Source organism: Phacochoerus africanus, chromosome 6, assembly GCF_016906955.1.
Source record: "Phacochoerus africanus isolate WHEZ1 chromosome 6, ROS_Pafr_v1, whole genome shotgun sequence".
Taxonomy (NCBI): Eukaryota; Metazoa; Chordata; class Mammalia; order Artiodactyla; family Suidae; genus Phacochoerus; species Phacochoerus africanus.
Window position 1 is genome coordinate 37319644 of NC_062549.1, and position 24256 is coordinate 37343899.

The 24256-nt window shown below is 35.1% G+C and overlaps 1 protein-coding gene across 8 annotated transcripts in view; it reads right to left on the reverse strand.

Annotated features, from left to right (window-relative positions):
* VPS13B (vacuolar protein sorting 13 homolog B) overlaps positions 1-24256 on the reverse strand; it is a 717975-nt gene that overhangs the window by 372003 nt on the left and 321716 nt on the right. For all 8 annotated transcript variants that reach the window (XR_007135424.1, XM_047783533.1, XM_047783534.1 and 5 more), the window contains exon 24: positions 5499-5719. Coding sequence is in view for 7 of the 8 variants with exons in the window: in XM_047783533.1 (XP_047639489.1) it covers positions 5499-5719 (221 nt within the window). In the remaining variant the exon portion in view is untranslated. The remainder of the gene's footprint in view (positions 1-5498; positions 5720-24256) is intronic.

Consider the following 24256-nt stretch of genomic DNA (forward strand, 5'->3'; position numbering starts at 1 on the left):
ATTTCCATAGATGCACTCTCATTTTTATCAGAGTCAATCTAAACTAACAAAATGACATTAATATAGCATCTCAGAGTTCACAAAATACTTTCAGAAATATCACAAATTTCCCAACAGCCATGTGATCAACTGTGGATATAGCATTGGTAACAATTTAACAGAAGTTGGTTTATCAGGACTTATCAAGAAAATAAAGTGGAATTAAGTGAATAGATAAAAGTTATTCCATGTGGGGTGCCAAAGGATTCTTGGAGCATGAGGCTCATTCGGCCTTGGTTTAATTCTCAAAAATAAATAAATAAATAAAGGTCCCTGGTATTCAGGGAGCAGCAGCAAGGAGGCCCCAGTAGTCCGGTAATGGAGTTACGATAAGGACAAAAGGAATGAGCAGACATTAGAAGGAAACACCAGGCCAAATATAAGCTCACGCTAGGTGATAACTTGGCTTAGAACCGGTTTATATTTAAATAACAAAACCTGAGCTTGGTTCCAAACATGCTAAATATCTAAAGAAGATATCCCAAAGCTCTAGTGTTGAGACACAGTATGACATTTAATAAGACTCCACAGAAATCACAATACTATCGATTATCTCAACGTATAAGAAATTTTTTTAATATTAATAATATTAAAACAGGCTAAAACAACAATGGCAAAAGAATTTAGTCTCAGCTGGGATAGCTATGGATAACCAGAACATGTGGAGTAAGACAATCCTCCCAAGGCTATAACGATCCCTAAAGTAAGCCCTTAAAAATATAAGGTTTCTGGTAGATAAATCCAAGTAGCAGTTAGCTATTATGCAGAGATAAAGCTGTTACTAAATATAAACTATGAATATTTTGTTTTAATTATCACCAAAAGTTTCTTCATATCCCTTTGTAATCTATCCTTCTCATCACTACCTCCTCCTTCCCTCCCTGTGCCCTGCTTCCAGGCAACAAGGAAGCTACTTTCTGTCACAGTGCAGTGGTTTACGTATTATAACTTTTATATAAATGAAATTATACAGTAAGTAGTTTGTTTGGTTGTTGGTTTCTTTCACTTAGCATAACAATTGCAATATTTATCCACAGTGCTGAAGTTAGCAATAATTCATTATTTTTTTATTTCTGAGAACATTCTATGGATAGGCCATAAATTCACCTACTGATGAACACTTGGGTTATGTTTAGGTTTTGGCTAAGCAAATAAAGCTGTTAAATACATTCATGTAAAATGTCTCTGCATGGACATACTCCTTTTTAAATTATAGTTGATTTACAACATTGTGCCAATTTCAGCTGTACAGAAGACAGACATTTTTGTTGTTCTTAGAAAATACTTAGGTAGGAATGGGTGGGTCATACGGTAAGTATGTGTTGTTCTTTTTCAGGAATTTTCAAGTTGTTTCCAAAGTTGTTTTATAATTTTTACATTCCCATTAGCAGTTGCAGTTGCTTCACAACTCCCCGTCTTTTAAATTTTAGCGGATCTAATAGGTGTGCAGTGGTATATGTTCATGTTTCATTCTGTTTTTCCCTGATGAACGCAGACGAACACATCTTTTCATGTGTTTACTGACCACTCATACATCTTATGTTGTTCAAAACTTTTCCCTGTCATTTGCATTCATGCTAATTTATATATTGTTCTTTGCCTTCATGATATTGAGGACAAAGGATTCCTTAAATATTCTGGACAACAGTTTGATAAATGTATTGCTAATACTTTTTCCAAGTTTCTGGCTTTCTGCCATGTGAATCTATCTTTCAAAGAGAAAACGTTTTTAAACCTGATTATCCCCAATATCTAGATCAATTTGGGGATAACTGCCATCTTACAATTTTGAGTCTTCTAATCCATGATCTCCAGTTAGATGTTCAAGTTCTCTCAGAAACATTTTGTGGTTTTCAGGGTAGAGATCTTGGACATCTTTTGTTAGATTCATTTGTGATATTCAGAAATCTGACAACCAACATAGATCCCTTTACCTCCCACTAACCTAAAAGATGAAGTTGTCTTGTATATTATTTACCTACATTGAAAACTCCAGCAGACAGTGTTACATGTTTTACTTTCAGCAGTCATAAGTATTTTTTAAAAGTTAAAAAAAAAAAAAAAAAGGTTTATCAAGCCATGTATCATTTCTATTGGTTTTCCTTTATTTCCGAAGATCCAAGTTTTCATCTGGTATCATTCTCCATTAACCTATAGAACTTCTTATAGTATTCCTTGTAAAGCAGAGCTGCTGGTGACAATTCTCTTAGTTTTCCTTCATCTACAATGGCTTCATTTCACTTTGATTTTTGTGGGACATCCTCACTGGCTTGACATTGTTTTTCTGTTAGCATTTTAAAGATACTGTTCCAATGTCTTCTGTTCTCTGTGGTTTTTAATGAGAAATCTGCACTCACCCAAATCATTCTTAAGCTATACATAATGTATCTTCTGCAGCTGCTTTCAAGATTTTAAAAAAATGTATCTTTGGTATTCAGTATTTTAATCACAATGTGTCCAAGCATGTTCTTCTCTGAGTTTATCCTCAAAGATAAACATGCTTGGGTCTGGGTGAACTTCTTGAATGTGTACAAGCCTATCTCTTTCTGCACATTTGGGAATGTTGTACAATTATTTGTTAATATTTTTCTTCCCCTAGCTTTTTCGCCTTACCTTCTAGAATTCCAATTACATATCTATTAAAACAACCATTGAATCTTGATCCTTTAAAAAAATTTTTTTTTCTGATTTTCAAATTCAGTAATTGCTATGCTCTATGTTCAACCTCAGTGACTCTTCAGTCACATGCAGGCCACCTCTAAACACACACAGTATGGTTTTTTTCTTAAGGCATTGAATTTTCAATTCTCAAATTCCATTTGATTGTTTTTATACTTAATTTCTCCATTGCAAATTCTTACCTTTTTTATTCAGTGTGCTTTCCTTTACGCCTCATGAAAAAAAATATAATAGCTACTTTAAAGTTTTTTGCAATTCAATTATTTAAAAAACAAGTTGGGAACATTCATATGTTGTTAGTTTTTGCCTTTTTTCCCCCAGAGTACACAGAAATAATTAGCAGGATGGATGGGCTGAGGTGGGATTCTGCCACTATGAAGGACTAAATCTATTGTTTCCCTTTCAACAACTTCTGTGATAAAGGCTCTAAAGGTGAATCTATTTCTCTGAAATCTGTTTGCTAGAGCTGCCATACAAAAGTATCACAAACTGGGTGGCTTAAAACAAATTTCTTAGAAGAAATTTGTAATTTCTTGGGTTTAGAGAGTGCGTAACCAAGGTATCAGCAAGACCATGCTCTAGGATTCTGAGGAGAATCCTTCATTGCCTCTTGTCCTTTTTCTGGCGGCAGCCACCAACACTTGTGTTCTTCAGCTTGCAACTGAATCAGTCCCTCTGCCTTCATTCACATGGCACTCCCCCTGTGTATGTTCACATCAACCTCCCTCTGTGTGTGTCTTCTTCCAAATTTCCCCTTTTCATAAGGATATCAGTCACAGTGGACGAGGGCTCACCCTAACTTCCTTTTAACTTTATTACCTCTGTAATAATCTTAACAGAAAAGGTCACATAATGAGATATGAAGGGTTAGGAACTCAACATATCTTTTGGAGGGGCGCAATTCAACCAGTAAGTTTTCCTTCCTCTAGGAAATGTCTTTCAGTAATCACAAGCAGTAGCATTCAAAGAATAATCTAAATAGTCTAAGATAGTGCAATTCATTTCATAATTACTCTATTCTATACAACTATGGGTCATAACAGAATAGCAAATGGCCATTAAACTGGAATATTTACTATTTTAAAAAAGAATTTACCACTGAGGAGTGGATCCAGAAGATGTGGTACATATACACAATGGAATATTACTCAGCCATCAAAAAGAACGAAATACCAGCATTTTTTTGCAACATGGATGGACCTAGAAACTATCATGCTAAGTGAAGTCAGCCATACAATGAGACACCAACATCAAATGCTTTCACTGACATGTGGAATCTGAAACAAGGACAGACTGAACTTCTTTGCAGAACAGATGCTGAGTCACAGACAATGAAAAACTTATGGTCTCCAGAGGAGACAGTTTGGGGGGTGGAGGGATGTGCTTGGGCTGTGGGATGGAAATCCTGTGAAATCAGATTGTTATGATCATTATACAACTACAGATGTGATAAATTCATTTGAGTAATAAAAAAAATGAAAAAAAAGAAATAAAAAAGAATTTACCACTAACTATACTAGAAATTACTTTTATAATGATGGATAAGCTTTCAGTTAGTCTGCCAATGTTCATTTAATATAACTGCCTCATAATAATTCTCACTCTATGTATTTTTATAATAAGGCCATCCATCACCAAGATATTAACAGGTCTAAACTTTTCAAAATGCACAAATACATAAAGAAATTAAATCAAACTGTGAGGCAGACAGAACAGAGGAAAGGAGGATGGTATCAGTAAGGAGGCTCTATAAAATATGGAATAATATTTGAATCCACTTTGAAAACTGGCTTATAACCGCTAATACTGGGATAAACAAAGATTTACCAACATTGACCTATCAGATCCAATAAGGCTCTAAAAAGTATTGTTTAAAAATATAATTTCAAATATAATTCAACATTGACAATCTATGTAGAAAATATCCTACAGTCCACTTGAGGACAAAGAAACAAGTATTAACTTGTATGTGACTAATAATTTGTACAAACCCAGGAGATCTGATTTCATATTAAAATATATACCTACAGAATACAACATGTTTGGCCTATATGAGAACTGAAATGTTAAAGGATTAACAAAACACACCTTTTAAAACGAATAAAGGGAGTTCCCTTTGTGGCCCAGGGGTTAACGAATCTTACTAGGACCCATGAGGATGCGGGTGTAATCCCTGGCCTCGCTCAATGGGTTAAGGATCCGGCATTGCCATAAGCTGTGGTGCAGGTTGCAGATGAGGCTCGGATCCTGCATTGCTGTAGCTGTGGTGTATGCTGGCAGCTATATCTCCAATTCAACCCCTAGCCTGGCAACTTCCATATGCTGTGGATGTGGCCCTAAAAAGCAAAAAAACAAAAATAAAAATGAATAAAAAGAATAAATAGTGCTTTTTTTTAAAAAAAAAAATTACATGTTAAGCAAAAGACATTCTGAGTGAGAATTTGATTAGAAATTACATTTGATCATTTCAATAGACTTTTTCAGTCAGTCTGACAGTAAAGTAGTTCTTTACCATTAAAAAACTTTACATCTGCAACTGATTTCATTCCATCAGCCAAAAGATGCATTTATGCCGCCACCATTACATTTTCAGAAGAGTTTAAATTACAAAACTTGAGAGAGCTTCAAAGCAATACTTAATCTAACCATTCTGATCTTGATGGCCCTGTTAAAAATAATTTAGGACACTTAATAGAAGAGAAACCCTTCAACAAAATGGATAACAATTGTTCTTAAATCACATTATTTTAAATTTCCTTTCATAAATCAAATGTACCAACCTGGGGGTTCGAGCATTTTATTTCAAGTGACTCTAGGTCAACGTGCAGACAGACAACAAATGAATGCCTCGTATCAGGTCCTGCAGTGAGCAGTTTTTGCGATGTAACAGCTAGAGTAGAGGTACAACCCATAGGTTCCACTAGGCAAAGTGTTACTTGTTTTCCAAAAAGGGTATATATGCTGAAATGATGCAAGCTGATGGTCCAAGGAAAAGCATCACCTGATAATGGGGACACAAGAGGGTAGGGAGGCACACATAAAAAAAATATAGTTAATTGTTACTTGATAGCATGGTGTTTACTGTTAATACATGAAGTATAAAACATTTGATATGGCATCATAAAAGGTGAACATTGTATCCAGAGACCACCATGTTAAACAGTTTTATATGCTGTGTAAGGGTTACCTCTAAAAATGCTGATATTTGTATTTATTGTAACATACTACTCTATCAATGATTAAGTACACTATAAACATACAAACATAGAAATTAAGGAAATGATATAAAAATATAAGTTGAGGTTCTAACTTTTTCTTCCCTCATGCTAGTCCTAGTGGGTTGTACAGTGCAACTGCTGGGGGATGTCTACAATTTACCTTGAGAAACAGAAAATGTGTTAAGCTCAGAAAACGGACTAAAGGTAACCACAGACTTGACCATGGAATAAAAAAAGGAAAAGAATAAAACAGTTTACTATGTATGGTCTACCAGTCCATCTGAATCAGAATCATGTGGGTGCTAAAATAAAATACAGATCCTTGGTTTCTACTTCACACCTACTTAATCAGAATTTCTGGTGGTTAAGACCCAGGATGCAAATCCATATCATCAAGTGGTGACTCTTATGTATGTTAGTTTTAAATAAAATATACTTCAAAAAAAGAATTCATAAATTTCAACATTAAAAGCAAAATTTCTTTCATTGTTTTAAACTTTTTTCCTTTATTAATTTACTAGAGGAAAATGTGTTAATATAAACTTATGAGATAAAAACATCTTATTTTTTATTGTGGTTATATTTTGTGAAATAATCTTTTGATGTGTACTCAGTATTAGAATATTTATAAACATTTTATTGAGATGCCAATTTGATGAAAAATACATTCCCATGACTCTTTTTTTTATTTTGCAATTCTACTAGCACTTGTCAGTATAGATAGCATAATATACACTTAAGTAAATTATTTTAAAACAAAATGAAAATATCTATTTTCTAATCAGAGAAGTACTAGTACCTCACTGAAGGTAAGTTATAATATATAAAGAAAAAAATCAAAACCCCGTCATAGTTCACATTTCATCTTGCTACTCCCAGTTATATGCACTATTAACATGCTCCATTTCCTGCAAGCCTTTTATTATCCCCATTATTCTGCTGAATATGCCCACACAGAGTTGGAACCAGGATCACACTGTACTTTTAGTTTCCTATTATTTGTTAGTAAGAAAAAAATACTAAGTGAATAACTAAGTGGATAATGCTATAAATATGTATTTTAAAGAATCTAAATATGTATTTGAATTGTGAATGGTGATGCTCAATACAAGACAGATAAAAGTTTGAACTTTCAGAATGTCTGGATCAGGTAGTTAATAAAATTAAAACTAGAAACTTTGAAGTTGATACTTGGATAATAAAATAAATATAGCTATGTCAGAATCCACAGTAACTTGACTGGAAACAATGAAAACTGCATAATAATATGTGGTCAGCACAGTGGTACTCTGCCTGTCTTAAGTCTTAAAATATTTTGCCCTCGAGAAAGAATGACAAACCTTAAATCGCCTGTAACTAATTATGAAATTATTTTAAAGCCTACACAAAGTTGCACGCTATTTACAAAACAAAGGCTTTGCCAAATTTTGTCTGAAAATACTTTGGAATGATTTCGGGTTACATTATTTTAAAGTTGGTAGCAGCTATATATCGTCTTTCAAATTTTATGTTATCCAAGAAATACTACATGGTGATTATGGTGGATTTTAAAAAAACCAATTAAATTCATTAAATTGAAGGAAAATTTCCACATGACATTAGTACTATCTAAAATATGTTTCTCTGCTTCTTCTTTGGAATCAGATCATAAATTGAAATTGGGTACCATATTCTACATCTTAAACAGAACTCTTTGAGGTAATACTCTATATCTATTTATTCAGCAAGCAGATCATTTGTTTTAAAAGCCACACTCTATCTAGAAGATCCTAACATGGAAAGACAAACATTCTCATAATTTTATCACTGTGAATTACCAAAACACAACACATTGTTACTGGCAAAACTATGCCTTTTACACACACACACACACACACGTATATAAACAAAATAAAAGCACCTTATCTATTTACAATACTGACAATATACTGTTCTGGGGACTCCTTAAAATATGTTCAGATATCCATGACAGACCAGTTCCATGTACTAATCTGAGACTTTTGAGATTAGAATTTTCACTTTAATTAGTGAGTTCTAAAGCTATAAAATGGGTCTTCCATTTTAGAAAAATTATTTATTGTTGGTAGAATTTAGGAATAGTCAAACAAATTGTCTAGAGGACAAGAAAAATTAAAAAGTATCAAGATTGAGAATTCCGTTTCTATTTGAATTTGTGAAACCTCTATATTATCAACAGAGAAAAGAATACCAAAAAATTCATTCTCAACAAATTATAACTGGGATTCCCATGGTGGCTTGGCAGTAAGGAAACTGACTAGTATCCATGAGGACAAAGGTTTGATCCCTTGCCTTGCTCAGTGGGTTAAGGATCCAGCATTGCCATGAGCTACGGCATAGGCTGCGGAAGCGACTTGGATCCAGCGTTGCTGTGGCTGTGGTGTAGGCTGGCAGCTGCAGATCCAATTCAACCCCTAGCCTGGGAACTTCCATATGCTCAGGTGTGGTCCTAAAAAGACAAATAAAAATATATATATATATATAAATAACCAACACTAATGTACTTCAGATGAAATTATGTAAAAGAAAATGAGCATGACAGAGCTTTGGGACAAAACTCAGTGTAAGGCTATGTGATACATGTGTCAACAATAGGGGAAGGAGACTTCATTAAATAATATTAACTTAAAACTGAGTGGAATCATAAAAATCACACAGTGTGGATTTCCTTATATTGTATTACATGTTGCTAATTTTTCACAAAACTAGAAGCAGAAAGACTGATTTAGATAACAAAAAATTCTCTCAAAAATATACATTTCAAAAATTTTATTATCAATGTTGTTTTACGAAGAGTGATTAATTATATAGACCCTCATCATATACATCTAAATCACAATGTTCAATATTGGTGGGCAGGAATCAATATTTTGGAAAGATAATCGGCTTTTTTTTAGGGCCACACCCACAGCATATAGAAGTTCCCAGGTTAGGGTCTAATCGGAGCTACAGCTGGCAGCCTACACCACAGCCACAGCAATGCCAGATCCGAGATGTGTCTGCAACCTACACCACAGCTCACAGCAATGCTGGATCCTTAACCCACTGAGGGAGGCCTGGTATTGAACCTGCAACTTCATAGTTCCTAGTCAGATTTGTTTCCATGCACCATGACAGGAATTCCAATAATCACTCTTTCTAAAGATGCTATACTTTACCATAGGAAAAAGTATGTGTACTTGGTTCCAAGGTGAATGACTTTATAAACGCCAATATGGAAAATGAAGAAGGAAAGTTGGTCAAAATTAGAGATACCACCCCTCAGTTTTCCTTCTTTCATACATAACCTCTGTCATTAAGTCTTTGAAACACAAGAAAAGTGCCTTTCTCTTCTTTTTTACTTTTTTCTCTGTGTCCCCAAATCCTTTACGGCTCAGGCAGGTTTTTATTTCAAATATGAATTAGCATAACCAGGAATATTTTACTAATTGTGAGGGTTAACAATTTGGAGATGGATACATTGCTTTCTACAAATACAAATAAGCCAAAGGGCTGACACTGTTTCCCCAAACCAATTAGCACTTACACGATTTAAAGACAGTTGAGATAAAGGTTTTCCTTAATTCTAAGTGATGTTAATTTAAGTATTGGAAACATTCAAAGAATGAAAGCACTAAAAAATGGTATAAAGTGTAATCAGTTCTCCTGGATGAAGAGAACTGCTGACATGTCTGGAAGAGAAGGAAATGAAAATGAGCAGCCTACAGTTTTATTTGCTCAGTAACCAAAATTCTACATTTGGAAGAAAATACTGCTTTGTATTAGGAAATGTAAAATGTATTGCATGGATCAGATAATAAAATGTAAATTTAAAAAAATAAAAGTATGTTATATAAAGATATATTTAAAATATGATTATTAAATTATGATAAAATAACACATCAAATTTGTGAAATATTTTCTTCACATCTAGAACTCCAAGCATTCAATGCTAACTACTGTTCATTTCTGAAAGTTATTACTGGTTTAATCATCAACATTTCACTACTTCATAAAGAAATATAATACTGCTTTTTAAGATTTTTTAAAACTTATGATTGCAATTATAAATGATTCAAAACCAGAACAAGAACAATTATTGCCCTTAAAAATAACCTCAAAAACTAGCACTGTCCTTCAAGCAACTAAGGTATTAGTAACTACTTTACAGTTTTTAAAGAGATGTTAAAATGACAGCAATGTAGGATTTGTTTAAGGTCATAGCTAACAAGACATACCCTCAGTTTCTCTAACTTGTCAAGAAATATGACAATTCTACATATTTCCTAACCACTAATGGCACTCCTCACCTCACATAAATCATTATGCAAAGACAACTACATAATTAAGGAAACAAAATATTTATTGGGTCTCATGATTTAGGCATTAAGATATATGGGTTATAACTTAAATTATAAATATAAGGTATTTTAACTATCCTTATTCTTAAATGCTGATTTTTGCTTTCTAATCATTTTTTACTTTAGCTTTTAAAAATAACAGAATAGGAGTTTCTGTTGTGGCACAGCGAAAGCAAATCCAACTAAGAACCATGAGGTTGTAGATTTGATCCCTGGCCTCGCTCAGTGGATTAAGGATCTGGCATTGGTGTGAGCTATGGTTTAGGGCACATACATGGTTCAGATCTGATGTTGCTGTGGCTGTGGCATGGGCCAGCAGCTATAGCTCCAATTGGACCCCTAGCTTGGGAATTTCCACATACTGAGGGTGCAGCCCTAAAAAAAAAAAAAAAAAAGAAAAAGAAAAAAGAAAAAGAAATAACTCAATAGCTAATTATCCCTTTTTAAGCTATTAAATTGAATATGTATTTTACAAACATTGTGCTCTCAAAACTTTAAAAACTAAGAAAGATGCTTAGGTCATGATTCCCTTTCCAAAATATTTTTAGCTATATACATTATATTTATAACAATAAGAATAATTAGAAACATTTACAATACAAATATCCTAGAAGTTAAATATTTTTAATCATTTTTCTTACCACAAAATACAGTACATGTAGTCACTTTAGTCGATTTGGGTCAAATCTATTTTGAGTTAAACCTTCCCAAGACTTCTACAAAAGAAGTATTTTCAACTGTTACTGGATGAAAGTTGAGACTAATGTAGAAAGGCTTTGCCATGCTAACTCTCCTAATAAACAAGCATTTGTGAGCGATAAAAGGTACACATTTGTGTGTTCATTTTATTTTACTGACAGAGCATATCAACTCACTTAAGTTGATAAACTAGTTTACTGAGTGCAGTAGATACTCTTGACACTGTCTCAATAGGAGAATGAGCCTGGATTTTGCACCAGACCAACTTAGGTTAGAATCCTAGCTCCATCTATCCCTAAGTGTTGGAGGAGAAATGCTAAAAATTCCTAAATCCTCTGCTTTTTCCTCGTGAAGCACTGAGCCATTTCATGACTTTTCTGTTTGCAAGAATTGAGTGGACTCAATTATAGCAAAAGAACCAACTTAGTGACAAAGAAAAAATGGAAGAAAGTTTTAACAAGGTAAAAAGTCAAGCCCTGATGAATTTCATTCCTTTCATTATTTAGTATTATTTGAATGTTATTCTTTTTCTTCTTTTTTTGCCTTTTAGGGTGGCACCTGTGGCATAAGGAAATTCCCAGGCTAGGGGGCAAATTGGAGCTACAGTTACCGGCCCACGCCACAGCCACAGCAACACCAGATCTGAGCAGCATCTACGACCTGCACCACAGCTCATGGCAATGCTGGATCCCTGACCCACTAAGGGGGGCCAGGGATCAAACCCACATGCTTATAGATCCTAGTCAGACTCATATCCATTGGAGCCATGATGGGAACTCCTGAATTTTTGTAAAAGGCAGGACGTTCATGGATGACCACAGGACTCCTTCAGTTCAAGAAATTATTTCAAATTCTAAATAAGTTTGAATGAATGAATTTGATTTTGTGAAGAGCTCATACAAAAGGGAATCATAGGGAAGAAAACCCGGGTCCTGGAGATCAAGGGATTTTTTGGCATACCCAAGGCTTGGCATATGGAAGTTTCCAGGCCAGAGATTGAATCTGAGTTGCAGTTGTGACCTATGCCATAGCTGCAACAATGCCAGATCCTTAACCCACCACACTGGGCCAAGAATAATCTAACCTGAGCCTCAACAGTGACCCAAGACGCCACAAAGACAACCCTGAATCTTAATCCACTCTGCTACAGTGGGAACTTCTGGAGATCGTGTTTATCTATAACTTGGCACCTAAAGCGTGGCTTCATTCTTGGGGGTTAAGGTGAACCACTTCAAAAAACACACTAAAGCTGACAGGTATAGCCAGGAACCAGCTTTGAAATTAAGAATGGAGCAATTTTTGATATTGAAAATAGCTTTTACTCTGTCACATAACATTCTATTATTAGTGCCATATGATGGGCAATCTAGGTCAAAGAAATGCCTGAGAATATAAAAAAGGAATAGGAAAGCCAGATAAGTGACAATCTTATAGATTTATAAACCACCAGTGAAAGGGTAATAGCTTCAGTATAGGTATAGATAAGAATATCTAGTAAAACTGTAAATATGAAGCACACCTATCTTTAAACAATGAACACAGGAAAAGGATTCCATAAGAGATGGAAGTAGCCATGATCCACAAAAAACAAACCAAAGAAAGTGACTATCCAGAAGTTAAAGCGTTTCAAAAATGGATCAATGAACAACATCAAGGATTAAAAGTTTTTCCACTGAATTTGCAACCAAAAGCTTCATTCTGTTGAAAAAATTGAAAGTAACTTTAGCATATTCATATGACAAAATGGTTAAAGAGGTTATAATTGATAAAGCAAATTCTTTAAAAACACAGTTCATAATACATTGTAGGCACTCAATAAATATTTGCTTTGAGAAGGAAAGAAGGAAGGAAAAGGAGGAGGAAGGGAAGGAGGGAGAAGAAAGGAAAGAAGGAAGGGAGGAAAGAAAGGGTAAGAAAGGAAGGGAGGGAGGGAGGAAGGAGGGGGAAAGGGAGGGGTAGAGGGAGGGAAAGTAGAAAAGGAGAATGGGAGGGAGGGACAGAGATGGATAAACGTATAAAAATGCTTGGGTCATAAAGTGATGACAGAAGACTAAAGACTTACTCCAGGTACCGCAGATTCATTTATCAAACAAATATTTACTCCATTAATTATATCCTACACATTATTCTAGAACCTAGGAAGAGGGCAGTGATCAATACAAACTCACTGTTCCCATGCAACTTGCATTCTAGTTGCAGAAAGAAAAATAATAAATAATTAAATAACATATAGTATGTTGATGGTTGTAAATGCTCTGAAGAATAATTAAGCAGGGTAATACCACAGGGGATGGTGCTGCTACTTTAAGATAGGACAGTCCAGTAATCTGCTCTGATAAATGACCTTTAGTAAAGATATGAGTCATGAAGCTACTTGGGGAAAAAAGTGTTCCAGAAGGTGAATAGTGAGTGCAAAGGCCCTGCAGCAGGACCATGTCTGGATGGGAAGTTGCCAATGCTTTTGTTAAAGGAATAAAGATGTAGTATGTTGAGTAGAGAAAATAATCAGATAACCTGGAGAAAAGTGGTGAGAATTTATAGTAATTTTATAAGGAGTGGGAAGGCATTAAAGGAATTATTAAAAGTTTACCAAATTATCAATAAGGGCCAGAAGTAGTTTTTTCCCAAAAACTGTCAAGAATTTCAAAAAAAGAAGCTAAAATGTCATATAGCTGGAAGGATCCAAAGCTACACTTCCTTCCGAGAAACTGAAAATCCACCATATCCAAAATATATAAAGAACACATGCAACTCGGGATCATAAAAAGTCTGATTAAAAAGTGGGCAGATAGGACAAAATTGACAGAACACTGTAAACCAGCAATAATGGAAAAAATAAAAATCATTATAAAATAAAAAAATAAAATAAAACATAAAAAGCGGGCAGAGGACCTGAATAAACATTTTTCCAAATAAGACATACAGTTGGCCAATAGACCAATGAAAAGGTGCTCAACAAAACTAATTGTTAGGGAAAGGCAAATCAAAACCACAATGAGGTAACATCTCACACCTGTCAGAATGGCAATTATCAAAAAGACAATAAATAACAAGTATTAGGATGTAGAGGAAAGGGAGCCCTGTGCACACTGCTGATAGGAATGTCAACTGGTATAACCACTGTCAAAAACAGGATGAGGAGTTCCCATCGCGGCGCGGTGGTTAACGAATCCGACTAGGAACCATGAGGTTGCGGGTTCGGTCCCTGCCCTTGCTCAGTGGGTTAACGATCCGGCGTTGCCGTGAGCTGTGGTGTAGGTTGCAGACGCGGCTCGGATCCTGCGTTGCTGTGGCTCTGGCGTAGGCCAGTGGCTATAGCTCCGATTCGACCCCTAGCCTGGGAACCTCCATATGCCGCGGGAGCGGCCCAAGAAATAGCAACAACAACAACAACAACAACAGAAAAGACAAAAGACAAAAAAAAAAAACAGGATGAGAGCTGCTCAAAAAATTAAAAACAGAACTACCATAGGATTTAGCAATTCCACTTCAGCTATTTATCTGATGAAAACAAAAACACTACTAGAAAAAGATATGTGCATCTCAGTGTCCATAGCAATATTACTCTCAATGCCCAAGAGAGAGAAGCAACCTCAGAGTCCATCAATAGATGAACACATCAAGAAAATGTGGGTATTGTGAGGAGGAAGAGGTCAAGATGGCAGAGTAGGGATGTGGTAAACTCACCTCCCCCAATGAATAAATCAGAAATACACTTACATGAGGGACAACTCTCACAGAAAAAGAGAAGGCTAGCAGGAAAAAAAAAAAAAAAAAAAGACCATGCTATGATCAAAGGTGTAAAGAAAGATCCACAGGAAGTCAGGCAGGAAGGGAGATGCAATCAGGTGGGGACCTGTGCTCTTTATAGGGGACCCAGAATAGGGAGGGTATATCAAGAGCTCAGAGATCCTCCCTTGGAAGTGAGCAGTTCAAACCACATATTGAGCACTTCAGCCCTAGAATCCAAAACTGGGAAGATGAGTCCCTTTAGCTGCTTGAAAAACCAATAGGTCTTAGCACAGGTTTGTAAGACACCAAGGCTGTGCTCCTGAAGAATACACACACCCACACACAGTTGCTAACTCCTTGGACCACAAGAGAGGAAGTGGACCGAAATTGTACAGGGATCTAGCAGATTTCCTGTGACAGTTAAGGCACATGCCCCAGCCCACAGGCAAGTGTGGCTGCTCCAGCCCCTCTAGAGCTTTGACTGGCTCAGCTCCCCTTGGCGCAAAGGATGCCACTGCCAAGGAAAGTGTGCACTTCATGGGGATGGAGCCAGTCAGACCAGCACTGCATCTAAAAAAGGCAAGAGTGGCCATTACTGGTGCTGAAAGAGAGGGGCCAGGAACATTCCAGCTTTAACAGGGGGCCCACACTGCATGCCCTCTCTGGGCCCTCTTGTTCCAGATACACTCCCCTCTGGGGTGAAGGTGCCATTGCCAGGAGGGAATAGAGTACACACTTAGAGGGAATGGAACCAGCTCACACTTGGCTCCAGCCACTGCTAAGTTAGCAACTAGAAGATAAGATCTGAAGATCTAAGGCACATCATAATGATTAGAGTCAACAATCCTATATTAACACACATCAAAGTTGCTAAGAGACTAGACCTTAAATGTTTGCACCATAGAAAACAAATAATAGTGTGACCTGATAGAAATGTTAGCTAACACCACAGTGGTAATCACACTGCAATATCTAAGTGTATGAAACCAGCAATGTTGTACACCTTAAACTTACACAATTTTATATGTCAACTATATCTCAATTTAAAAATTGCCTTTAATGAGAATATACTACCTTAGTATCATTTAAAAAGCCGTATTTTTAAGATCTTAAGACACTGTAAATTATATAGTTTATTTTTAAAAGGTGAGCAGGAAAAATATGGTGCATATTAGATCTGCCATATTGGTTTTTGTTTGCAAAATAAATGTGTTTGGGGGTTGGGCAATGTAATATTGATTAACAGGAAATAAATAAAGGTTCTTTGTGCAGCCTTTCAAAGTAACAGAACTTGCAGCTAAACAAATGATTCAGAAAAATGAATGTGAGCTACTGAGAACAATGTCTATAGTAATTATATTAAATATGTTAATGCAGTTCAACAGCTTAACTTCATTTGTTATACATATATGATGGCTTTCAAGAGATGTATTTTAAAATAATAACATCAAGAACAAATCTGAAGCTCTTTTCTGAGCTTTCACCTTTCCTTAGAAAATCTAATTTACATACAGTTTAAGAATTAAAGTCAAAGACACAGAGTAAAACTGGGGGAAAAGAACTCTTGCAATACTACATTGCCATCTTTCAGAACAGCAGAAATTTTTAAAAAAATTTTTTCTGACATATATTTGACTTACAATGTTGTGTTAATTTCAGGTGTAGAGCAAAGTGAATCAGTTATACATATACATATATCCATTCCTTTGCAGATTATTTTCTCATACAGATTATTATTTATTTTTATTTTTTTACAGAATATTGAGTAGATTTCCTTGTGGTACATAGTAGGTCCTGGTTACTTATCTATTTTATATACAGTAGTGTGTATATGTTAATCCCAACTTTCTAATTTACCTGTCCCCACATTTCCACTTTGGTAATCAAAAGTTTGGTTTTGAAATCTTTGAATCTGTTTCTGTTTTGTGAATAAATTCTTTAGAACAATAGAAATTGTTTTTCTTTTTCTTTTTCTTTTTAGGGCCTCATCTGTGGCATATGGAAGTTCCCAGTCTAGGAGTCAAATGAGAGTTGCAGCTGCCAGCCTACACCACAGTCACAGCAACGTCAGATCCAAGCCCCATATGAGACCTACACTACAGCTTACAGCAACACCAGATCCTTAACCCCACTGATTGGGGCCAGGGATTGAACCCGAATTCTCATGGACACTAGTTGGGTTCTTAACCCACTGAGGCACAATGGGAACTCCCAGAACAAGTGCAAATTATGATTATCAAACTATGATATTAAAAAAAAATCTATATTGCAACAATACACATGAGCCACTAAGGCGATCAGAACTACATGGAAAATAGCCCTCATATTTTTCAAAGATGTTCAACAATTTTCACATCAGTTTCTATTAAAACTTACTAAATCCAACAACAGCAGAGTTTTAATTTATAAATGATCTCAATATTCCATCTCTGTCAAAATATTTTATTAAAGTCACAGGCAACTCTTTCAAAAAAGGAAAAACAAACCTCTGCTAGGCACAAGGTAGAAACCCATCTGCTCAGAGGTGTGAGCTGGATATAGCAAATTACATCTGCAAGCCTCACTGCAATATGTTCTCTAATGAAACTCAAGATGTTGATTTTGACCCAAACACCCTACACGGATTGAATCTGGCTATATTAGAGATCATCTCTCCTTTCCCATGGCAACTGAAAGCAGATGACACGTTTCAACAAACAGTTTCTCATTCTGAAGCTTAGAAGTCTAAGTTCAGTCTACAAGAAGCCTCAAATCTATAATGAGAACACTTTTTGTTCATCCTGTTGATAATCTTTGTAATGCTGGAGGCTTTTTTCACATGTTGGTCATATCATAATGACTAGTTTGTTATATCTTGAATCTAAAACAACTGGCTTCAAAAATTAAAGTTTTAACAGAAATTTAGAACTCCACAGTGATAACTGAGTAACACCAAAGACAAAGATCAAGAGAAAATTAACTTCACAGGAGTTAAAAGGACAAGTTAAAAAAAAAAGATAAAGAAATGAAACAAAGTTTTAATTGAAAACATGTCCTTCATAGCCACCAGAGTCAAACAGAGAAATAGCAAAATTTTATTTAAAAATTCAAAGTTGTTTTCTAGAGTAGAATACAGTCAAAGGGTCATTAAGTCCCATTTTTGCTTATGTTATCCTGATGTGGTCTCTGTTGTTTACAACCAAAGACTATCAAGGTGTATATATACATATACACACATACACACGTATCATCCCCATTCTTCTTCTTTTTTTTTTTTTTTATCTTTTCTAGGGCCGCTCCGGCAGCATATGGAGATTCCCAGGCTAAGGATCTAATCGGAGCTGTAGCCTCTGGCCTACGCCAGAGCCACAGCAACGGGGGATCCGAGCCGCGTCTGCGCCCTACACCACAACTCACGGCAACGCCGGATCCCCAACCCACCGAGCAAGGCCAGGGATTGAACCCACAACCTCATGGTTCCTAGTTGGATTTGTTAACCAATGAGCCATGATGGAAACTCCCCATTCTTCTCTCTTAAATAATTTTTGTGTTTTGTTTTTTGCTTTTTAGGTCTATACCCCAGCATATGGAAGTTCCTAGGCTAGCTGTCAAATCGTAGCTACAGCTGCCAGCCTATGACCCAGACACAACAACGCTGGATCCTTAACCTACTGAGCAGGGCCAGGGATCAAAACCACATCCTCATGGATACGAGTCAGATTTGTTTCTGCTGAGGCATCACAGGAACTCCCTTAGATAATTTTTTAAGACTATGAATGTGTTATATCAATTCTTCACTTTCAGTTTAGTCCTGAGGCCATCATCATCTGACTAGCATTAACACTATTCCGCTTAAAGTATTGGGATAAGAGAAATCGATCGCCTAAAACTGTCAAGTCCCTTTCACACCTTTTAGTCTTCATCTTGTTAGGCAGCTGTGCTACAGTTACACGACTTAATCATCTGTCTTCCAGGAGACTACTGCCTCATGGTTTTTCCGCTTCCTTACCTTACCTTTTACTTGTAAGTTTCCATCACAGATTATTCTTTTCCTTTTCATCCAGTTAGTGTTCCCCTCTTTTTCTATCTGTTTGTCTCTGTTTAAGGGATCATATTTTTTTTCATGGTTTTCCCTGCTATCATTATGTATCTCTAACAATAATGCCTCTTTTAAGTTCTAGACTCATATACGCAACAGCTTATTAGATAATTTAACTAAATGCCCCACAAACATTTCACAGTATTCCCAAACTAAATTCATCCCTCTCATCTTTCACACTCAAAATTAAGTCGCTTTCTTTATTTGTAATTATAGTTTTAACTGTATAAACTTCTACATAGATATCGCAATTAGGAACCATGGAGTTATTCTATACATTTACTTTTCCTTCACCATTGGTAAGTAGCCCAATCACAGTTTCATTAATTTTGGCTAATGTCAAATAATTCTCTATGCTTTCCCATTTTTCCCATCCCAATCACCAAGATTCTGGTTCTGATAATTTTAGACAATTATAAAAGCTAGCCACACTATCTAACTAATCTCCTTGACTCCAATTTTCCTATCTTCCCCTGCACCCATTCCCCCGGTCTCCACCAAATTCATCCTCTACACTTACCAAAAAAAAAAAAGAGTTGAACATAAAGCAATAGTATCACAGAAGCAGACTAGAAAAGAGTATAATCAGAAGGTGGTATAGATTTAGTCACATTCCATATCTGGTTGAAAATGACTAAAAATATTTATCTGCATTCTTAAACCAGCAAAATGACAGAGGAAAAAAAGCATTCTAAGTCAAAATGAGTAGGCGAACAGGAGAAGACAAAACAGCAAATAAGTAATGTTACCAAGTTTTTAAACATGGGAAGATAATAGATAAACAGCAAGTGACTGATGCCTGGGGGGATAACTATAAAGGATCTATCTGATTCATGACATCTATCCTTCAACAGGTTCTAATACTCAAATATGTTTGAAAAAGGGAATGCAGAGTGACACCAAAACCAGGAGGACTATTTGAAAACTGAAAATGAAGAGACCTCCAGATTCTTTCTCCATCTACGCATAGGTGTAAAGATAAACTACTCTTTAAACATATCCATCAAAGGGTTATACCCAGATATTTTACAACCTTAAAGGAAAAAAGATGCTTTTTCCTAAGAAGTTAATATCTATAGTTTTTTTAATGCCTGAAAAAGTTTTAAATATCTTGAAATAATCTCCTTTCCTTAGGGTAGATTTGACCAATGAGAATAACCAGATGGTTAAAAACTTGTTTCTACTTTAAGTTTCAATGTTGATTATACAGTCACTCTATAGTCTCCTAGGGAGTATGAAAAAATAGACTTTAGAAGGTTCTATTTGATTCTAGGCCTCTCCATCTGGTATATGATTTTTATTTTAAGTTTAAAATAAACTAAGATGCTAACTCAGTTCTAGAAGAAAAATCAGAAAATATAATAACACCTTATGCGTTAAAGACAGAGACTTCTATAGTTCTTAAGTCACTCATAAAACACTGGAATAATAAGAATAAAATAATTTATCATATGAAAAGGGCAAACAACTGAAGCTGGCAGGAGTGCTGTAGAAATAAGGTGAATACTGAAGAGATAAAAAATAGTAGGGTAGTATGTATCAGTCATTTCATAAAATCCATTAGAAAAAGAGGGATTAAAATATTCTCATAACATCTTTCAATCACTTGGGGATTCTAATACCAGAAGTATGGTAGAAATAGTGCCCTGAAGGACCCTTGTGCTAAAAACAAATGAAAATGGTGAATATATTTATAAAATGTTTGCATATAACACATACTATGATTAAAACTTGTATCTGTTTACACAGACACACAAACACAAATTGGAACACACATTATATCTCTTAAAATTTATTAATGAGTTTCTCCAAAAAGTAAGGATTAAGGCATGGGAATGAGAGAAGCCAGAAACTAAAGAAATGTTCAAAAGTAGTGAGATTGAACACTCTTGTTCACAAATAAGGCTGATTAAAGATTAAGCCCTAGGGTAATCTGTAGTATAGAACTTAATAGGACATAAGCTTTGCATGCATACTTACGTTAAACTAGAAATAAAACTGTCCCATTTTTCCGCTCTCTACACGCCCTATTAAAACTCTGCCAGAAAACTGAACCTTGAATAGAGCAACATAAATACCCATAACCACAAGCCAAGCCTCATAAGAGGTTGTAACTTGAATTTTTTTTAATCTGAGTGGCAAAAAAACTTCCAACAAGGAAGTTAGTTTCAAATGGTCCTAAACTGGAAAACTCCCAACGTATCAGAAGTAAGTTCAAGCATGCATAGGAGGAATCTTTCGGCTAGTCTTCAAAGAATTTCTAGAGAGAAATTTCTAAGGAAAATAAGAATGCCCTCCTTAACAAAAAGAAGCAACAAAGAAACAAACAAAAAAAGTACCAGAAATACTAGGTCTAATAGGCAAGAGTCAGCAGGGATTAGACAATAATATAAAATAAATGATTCATGTACTAAGAAATACAAGGAAGCTCTAAAAATTATGAAAAAAGCAAGGAGTTTTAAAGAGCAATCAAAACGAAAAGAATATTATAATTTTTTTTTTTTTTTTGCTTTTTGCATATGGAAGTTACCAGGCCAGGGGTCAAATCAGAGCTACAGCTGCCAGCCTATGTATACCACAGTCACAGCAATTCTGGATCTCCGACACACTGAGTGAGGCCAGGGATTGAACCTGCATCCTCATGGATACTAGTTAGATTTGTTTCCACTGCGCCACAATGGGAACTCCCTACAATTTAAAATTTAATGAAGTGTCATAGAGTTCAAAAACAGGAAAATTAATTGATGGTTTTAGAAGTCAAGATGCAGTTTGAATCTGAAGAAAAAGAGTCTTGCCAGGGACTAGAGAAGATCTTCTGGGTACTGCTAATATTTTTGATCTTGATTCAGATGCAGGCAACATGGGTAGGTTTATTTTATAAAATCTATGAAGCTGTATTCTAAGAGTTGTGCAGTTTTCTATTTGATGTATTCAAATTCTATAAAAGTGCATCCTAAAAATTTAATGAACTTTAGCAGCATATCAGACATAACTTTAAAAAATTAATGAAATGGATTATCAGATTAAAGAAATTACTCAGAATGCAGGTTAGCAAGTCAAAGTGAAAACATATACAAGTAAAAAGAAGAGACAAGAAAAATACAGTACAAAAGTGATCAAAAGGAATTCCCATTGTGGCTCAACAGGTTAAGAACCCCAAACAGTGTCCATGAGAATGTGGGTTTGATCCCTGGCCTTGCTTGGTGGGTTAAGGATCCAGCATTGCAGTAAGCTGTGGAGTAGGTCACAGACGTGGCTTGGATTCAGTATTGCCATGGGTATGGCATCAGCTGGCAGCTGCAGCTTCAATCTGACCCCTAGGCTGGGAATTTCCATTTGCCACAAGTGTGGGCATTAAAAAGAAAAAAACAAGCGAAAAAAAATTCTAAAATATATTTAAGAAAGAATAAAGTACAGGCAATATATAAAGAGATAATGCCAGAAAACTTGCATAAGTTGTAAAAGACACCAATACTAAAACTTTAAAACACAAAGACTAAAAAAATTCTTGAGTTCCCTAGTAGCCTTGTGGTTAAGGACCTGGCATTGTCACTGCTGTGGCTGGAGTTTGATCCCTGGCCCAGGATCGAACATGCCATAGGCAAGGCCAAAATAAAAATTAAAAAATAAAAAATTCTAAAGGTGCCAGCAAGAAAGGAAAAAATATTTTTAGGGACATACAAACTGCTAATGGATCCTGAACAATGAAAAAGAGTCAGCACAACAAATATCTTTAACAAGCCAGACAAAAACAATAACTACCAATAAGATATTGTACATCCATCAATATATCTTTCAAAATGGAGAACCAAAAAAATACATTTTCAAACAAACAAAATTAAGTTTACTAACTACAAATCATCACAAAAAGGCAGAAGGAAACTGATTTGAGATAGAATAAAGGACTGAGTTGTATGTAAGAAGGGATGTCTCATTAGTATATGAGTCAGCAAATACGGCCTATGATCAAATTTGGCTATTAGATTTTGTGAACTGAATTTTATAGAAAAATACAGTCATGTCAATTCATCAACAGCTGCTTCTGCACTACAAAGCAGAGTTGAGTACTTGAAACAGAAACCACATAGCTGGTAAAACTGAAAATATTTACTATCTGGCCCCTTACTAAATAAATTTCCCAAATTGTGTCCTGGTTTTATACACATGCAATAAATATAAACAATTACTTTTTTAAGTGATAACCAGTTAATCCAGAGAGGAGATTGAGTTAAAGTATTTTAAGACCTGTGTATTGTTCAGAGGCAGAGTAAATAGCTCGGTTTACTGCATAATTTAATAAATTAAATATGCAGCATCATATTTCTAGGAGCAGATTTGATTTTGAGTAAAGGATGTTAATTTCTAAGATTGGAAGAAAAAGGTCCAGGAATAATTTCCAACACAGCAGGGGAAACAGCATTAAAAGAACATATATTACAATAAAAAGGAAACTAATTCAATTGTTAATTAAACAAACAACTAAAACATTTAGTTAAGATAGTGAAAATACAATGAGAGAATGGGAGACAAAAGAAGATCTACGAATGGTGGCTAACAAGCACATGAAAAGATGCTGAACATCATTCATTAGTCATTAGGGAAATGAAAATCAAAACCATGAGATAACGCTTTACACCTACTGGGATGGCAAGAGCAAATAAAACATGTAATAACAAGTGGTGACACAGATATGGATAAATTAATATTGTAAATCAACTATACTTCAATTAAAAAAAGATATGCACAAATCAGAACCTTCGTATATTGATGTGGGATTATAAAATGGAACAGACATTTTGAAAAACAGTCTATCAATTCCTTAAAAGCTAAGCACAGAGTTACCAAGTGATTCAACAGGCCTACTCTTACGTATGTACCTAATACAAATTAAAACATATGTCCATACAAAAAAAGTGTACAAGATAAACCGTAGCAGCATTATTCATAATAGCCAAAAAAGCAGAAACAACCCAAATGTCAATCAAGCCATCAATGAATAAAGAAAATATAGTTTATCCATGAAGTGAATTATTTATCCAGCCATAAAAAGGGAATGAAGACATATATACTATAACAGGAATCAACTCTGAAATTTAATAATTGAAAAAGTTAGTCAGAAAAGACCACAAATTTTGTTATTCCATTCTAATGAAATGTCTAGAATAAGCAAATTCATAGAGCTAGAAAGACAAGTGGTTCATACGGACTGAAGGGAAGGGAGAATGAGGACTAAGTGCTAATGATACACCAATTCTTTTTGAGATATAAAACTATTCTAAAATTTGATGGTGATGATGGTTGCATAAATACACTAAAAATCATATAACCGAATACTTAAAAGGAAGATTTTTACAAATATGAATTTTATCAGTGAGTTTTAGCAAAAATAATCAAGGTACAAATCATTTTAATCTTAAAATATTCCAGAATTAAAACAAAAAATGAGGGTGCAC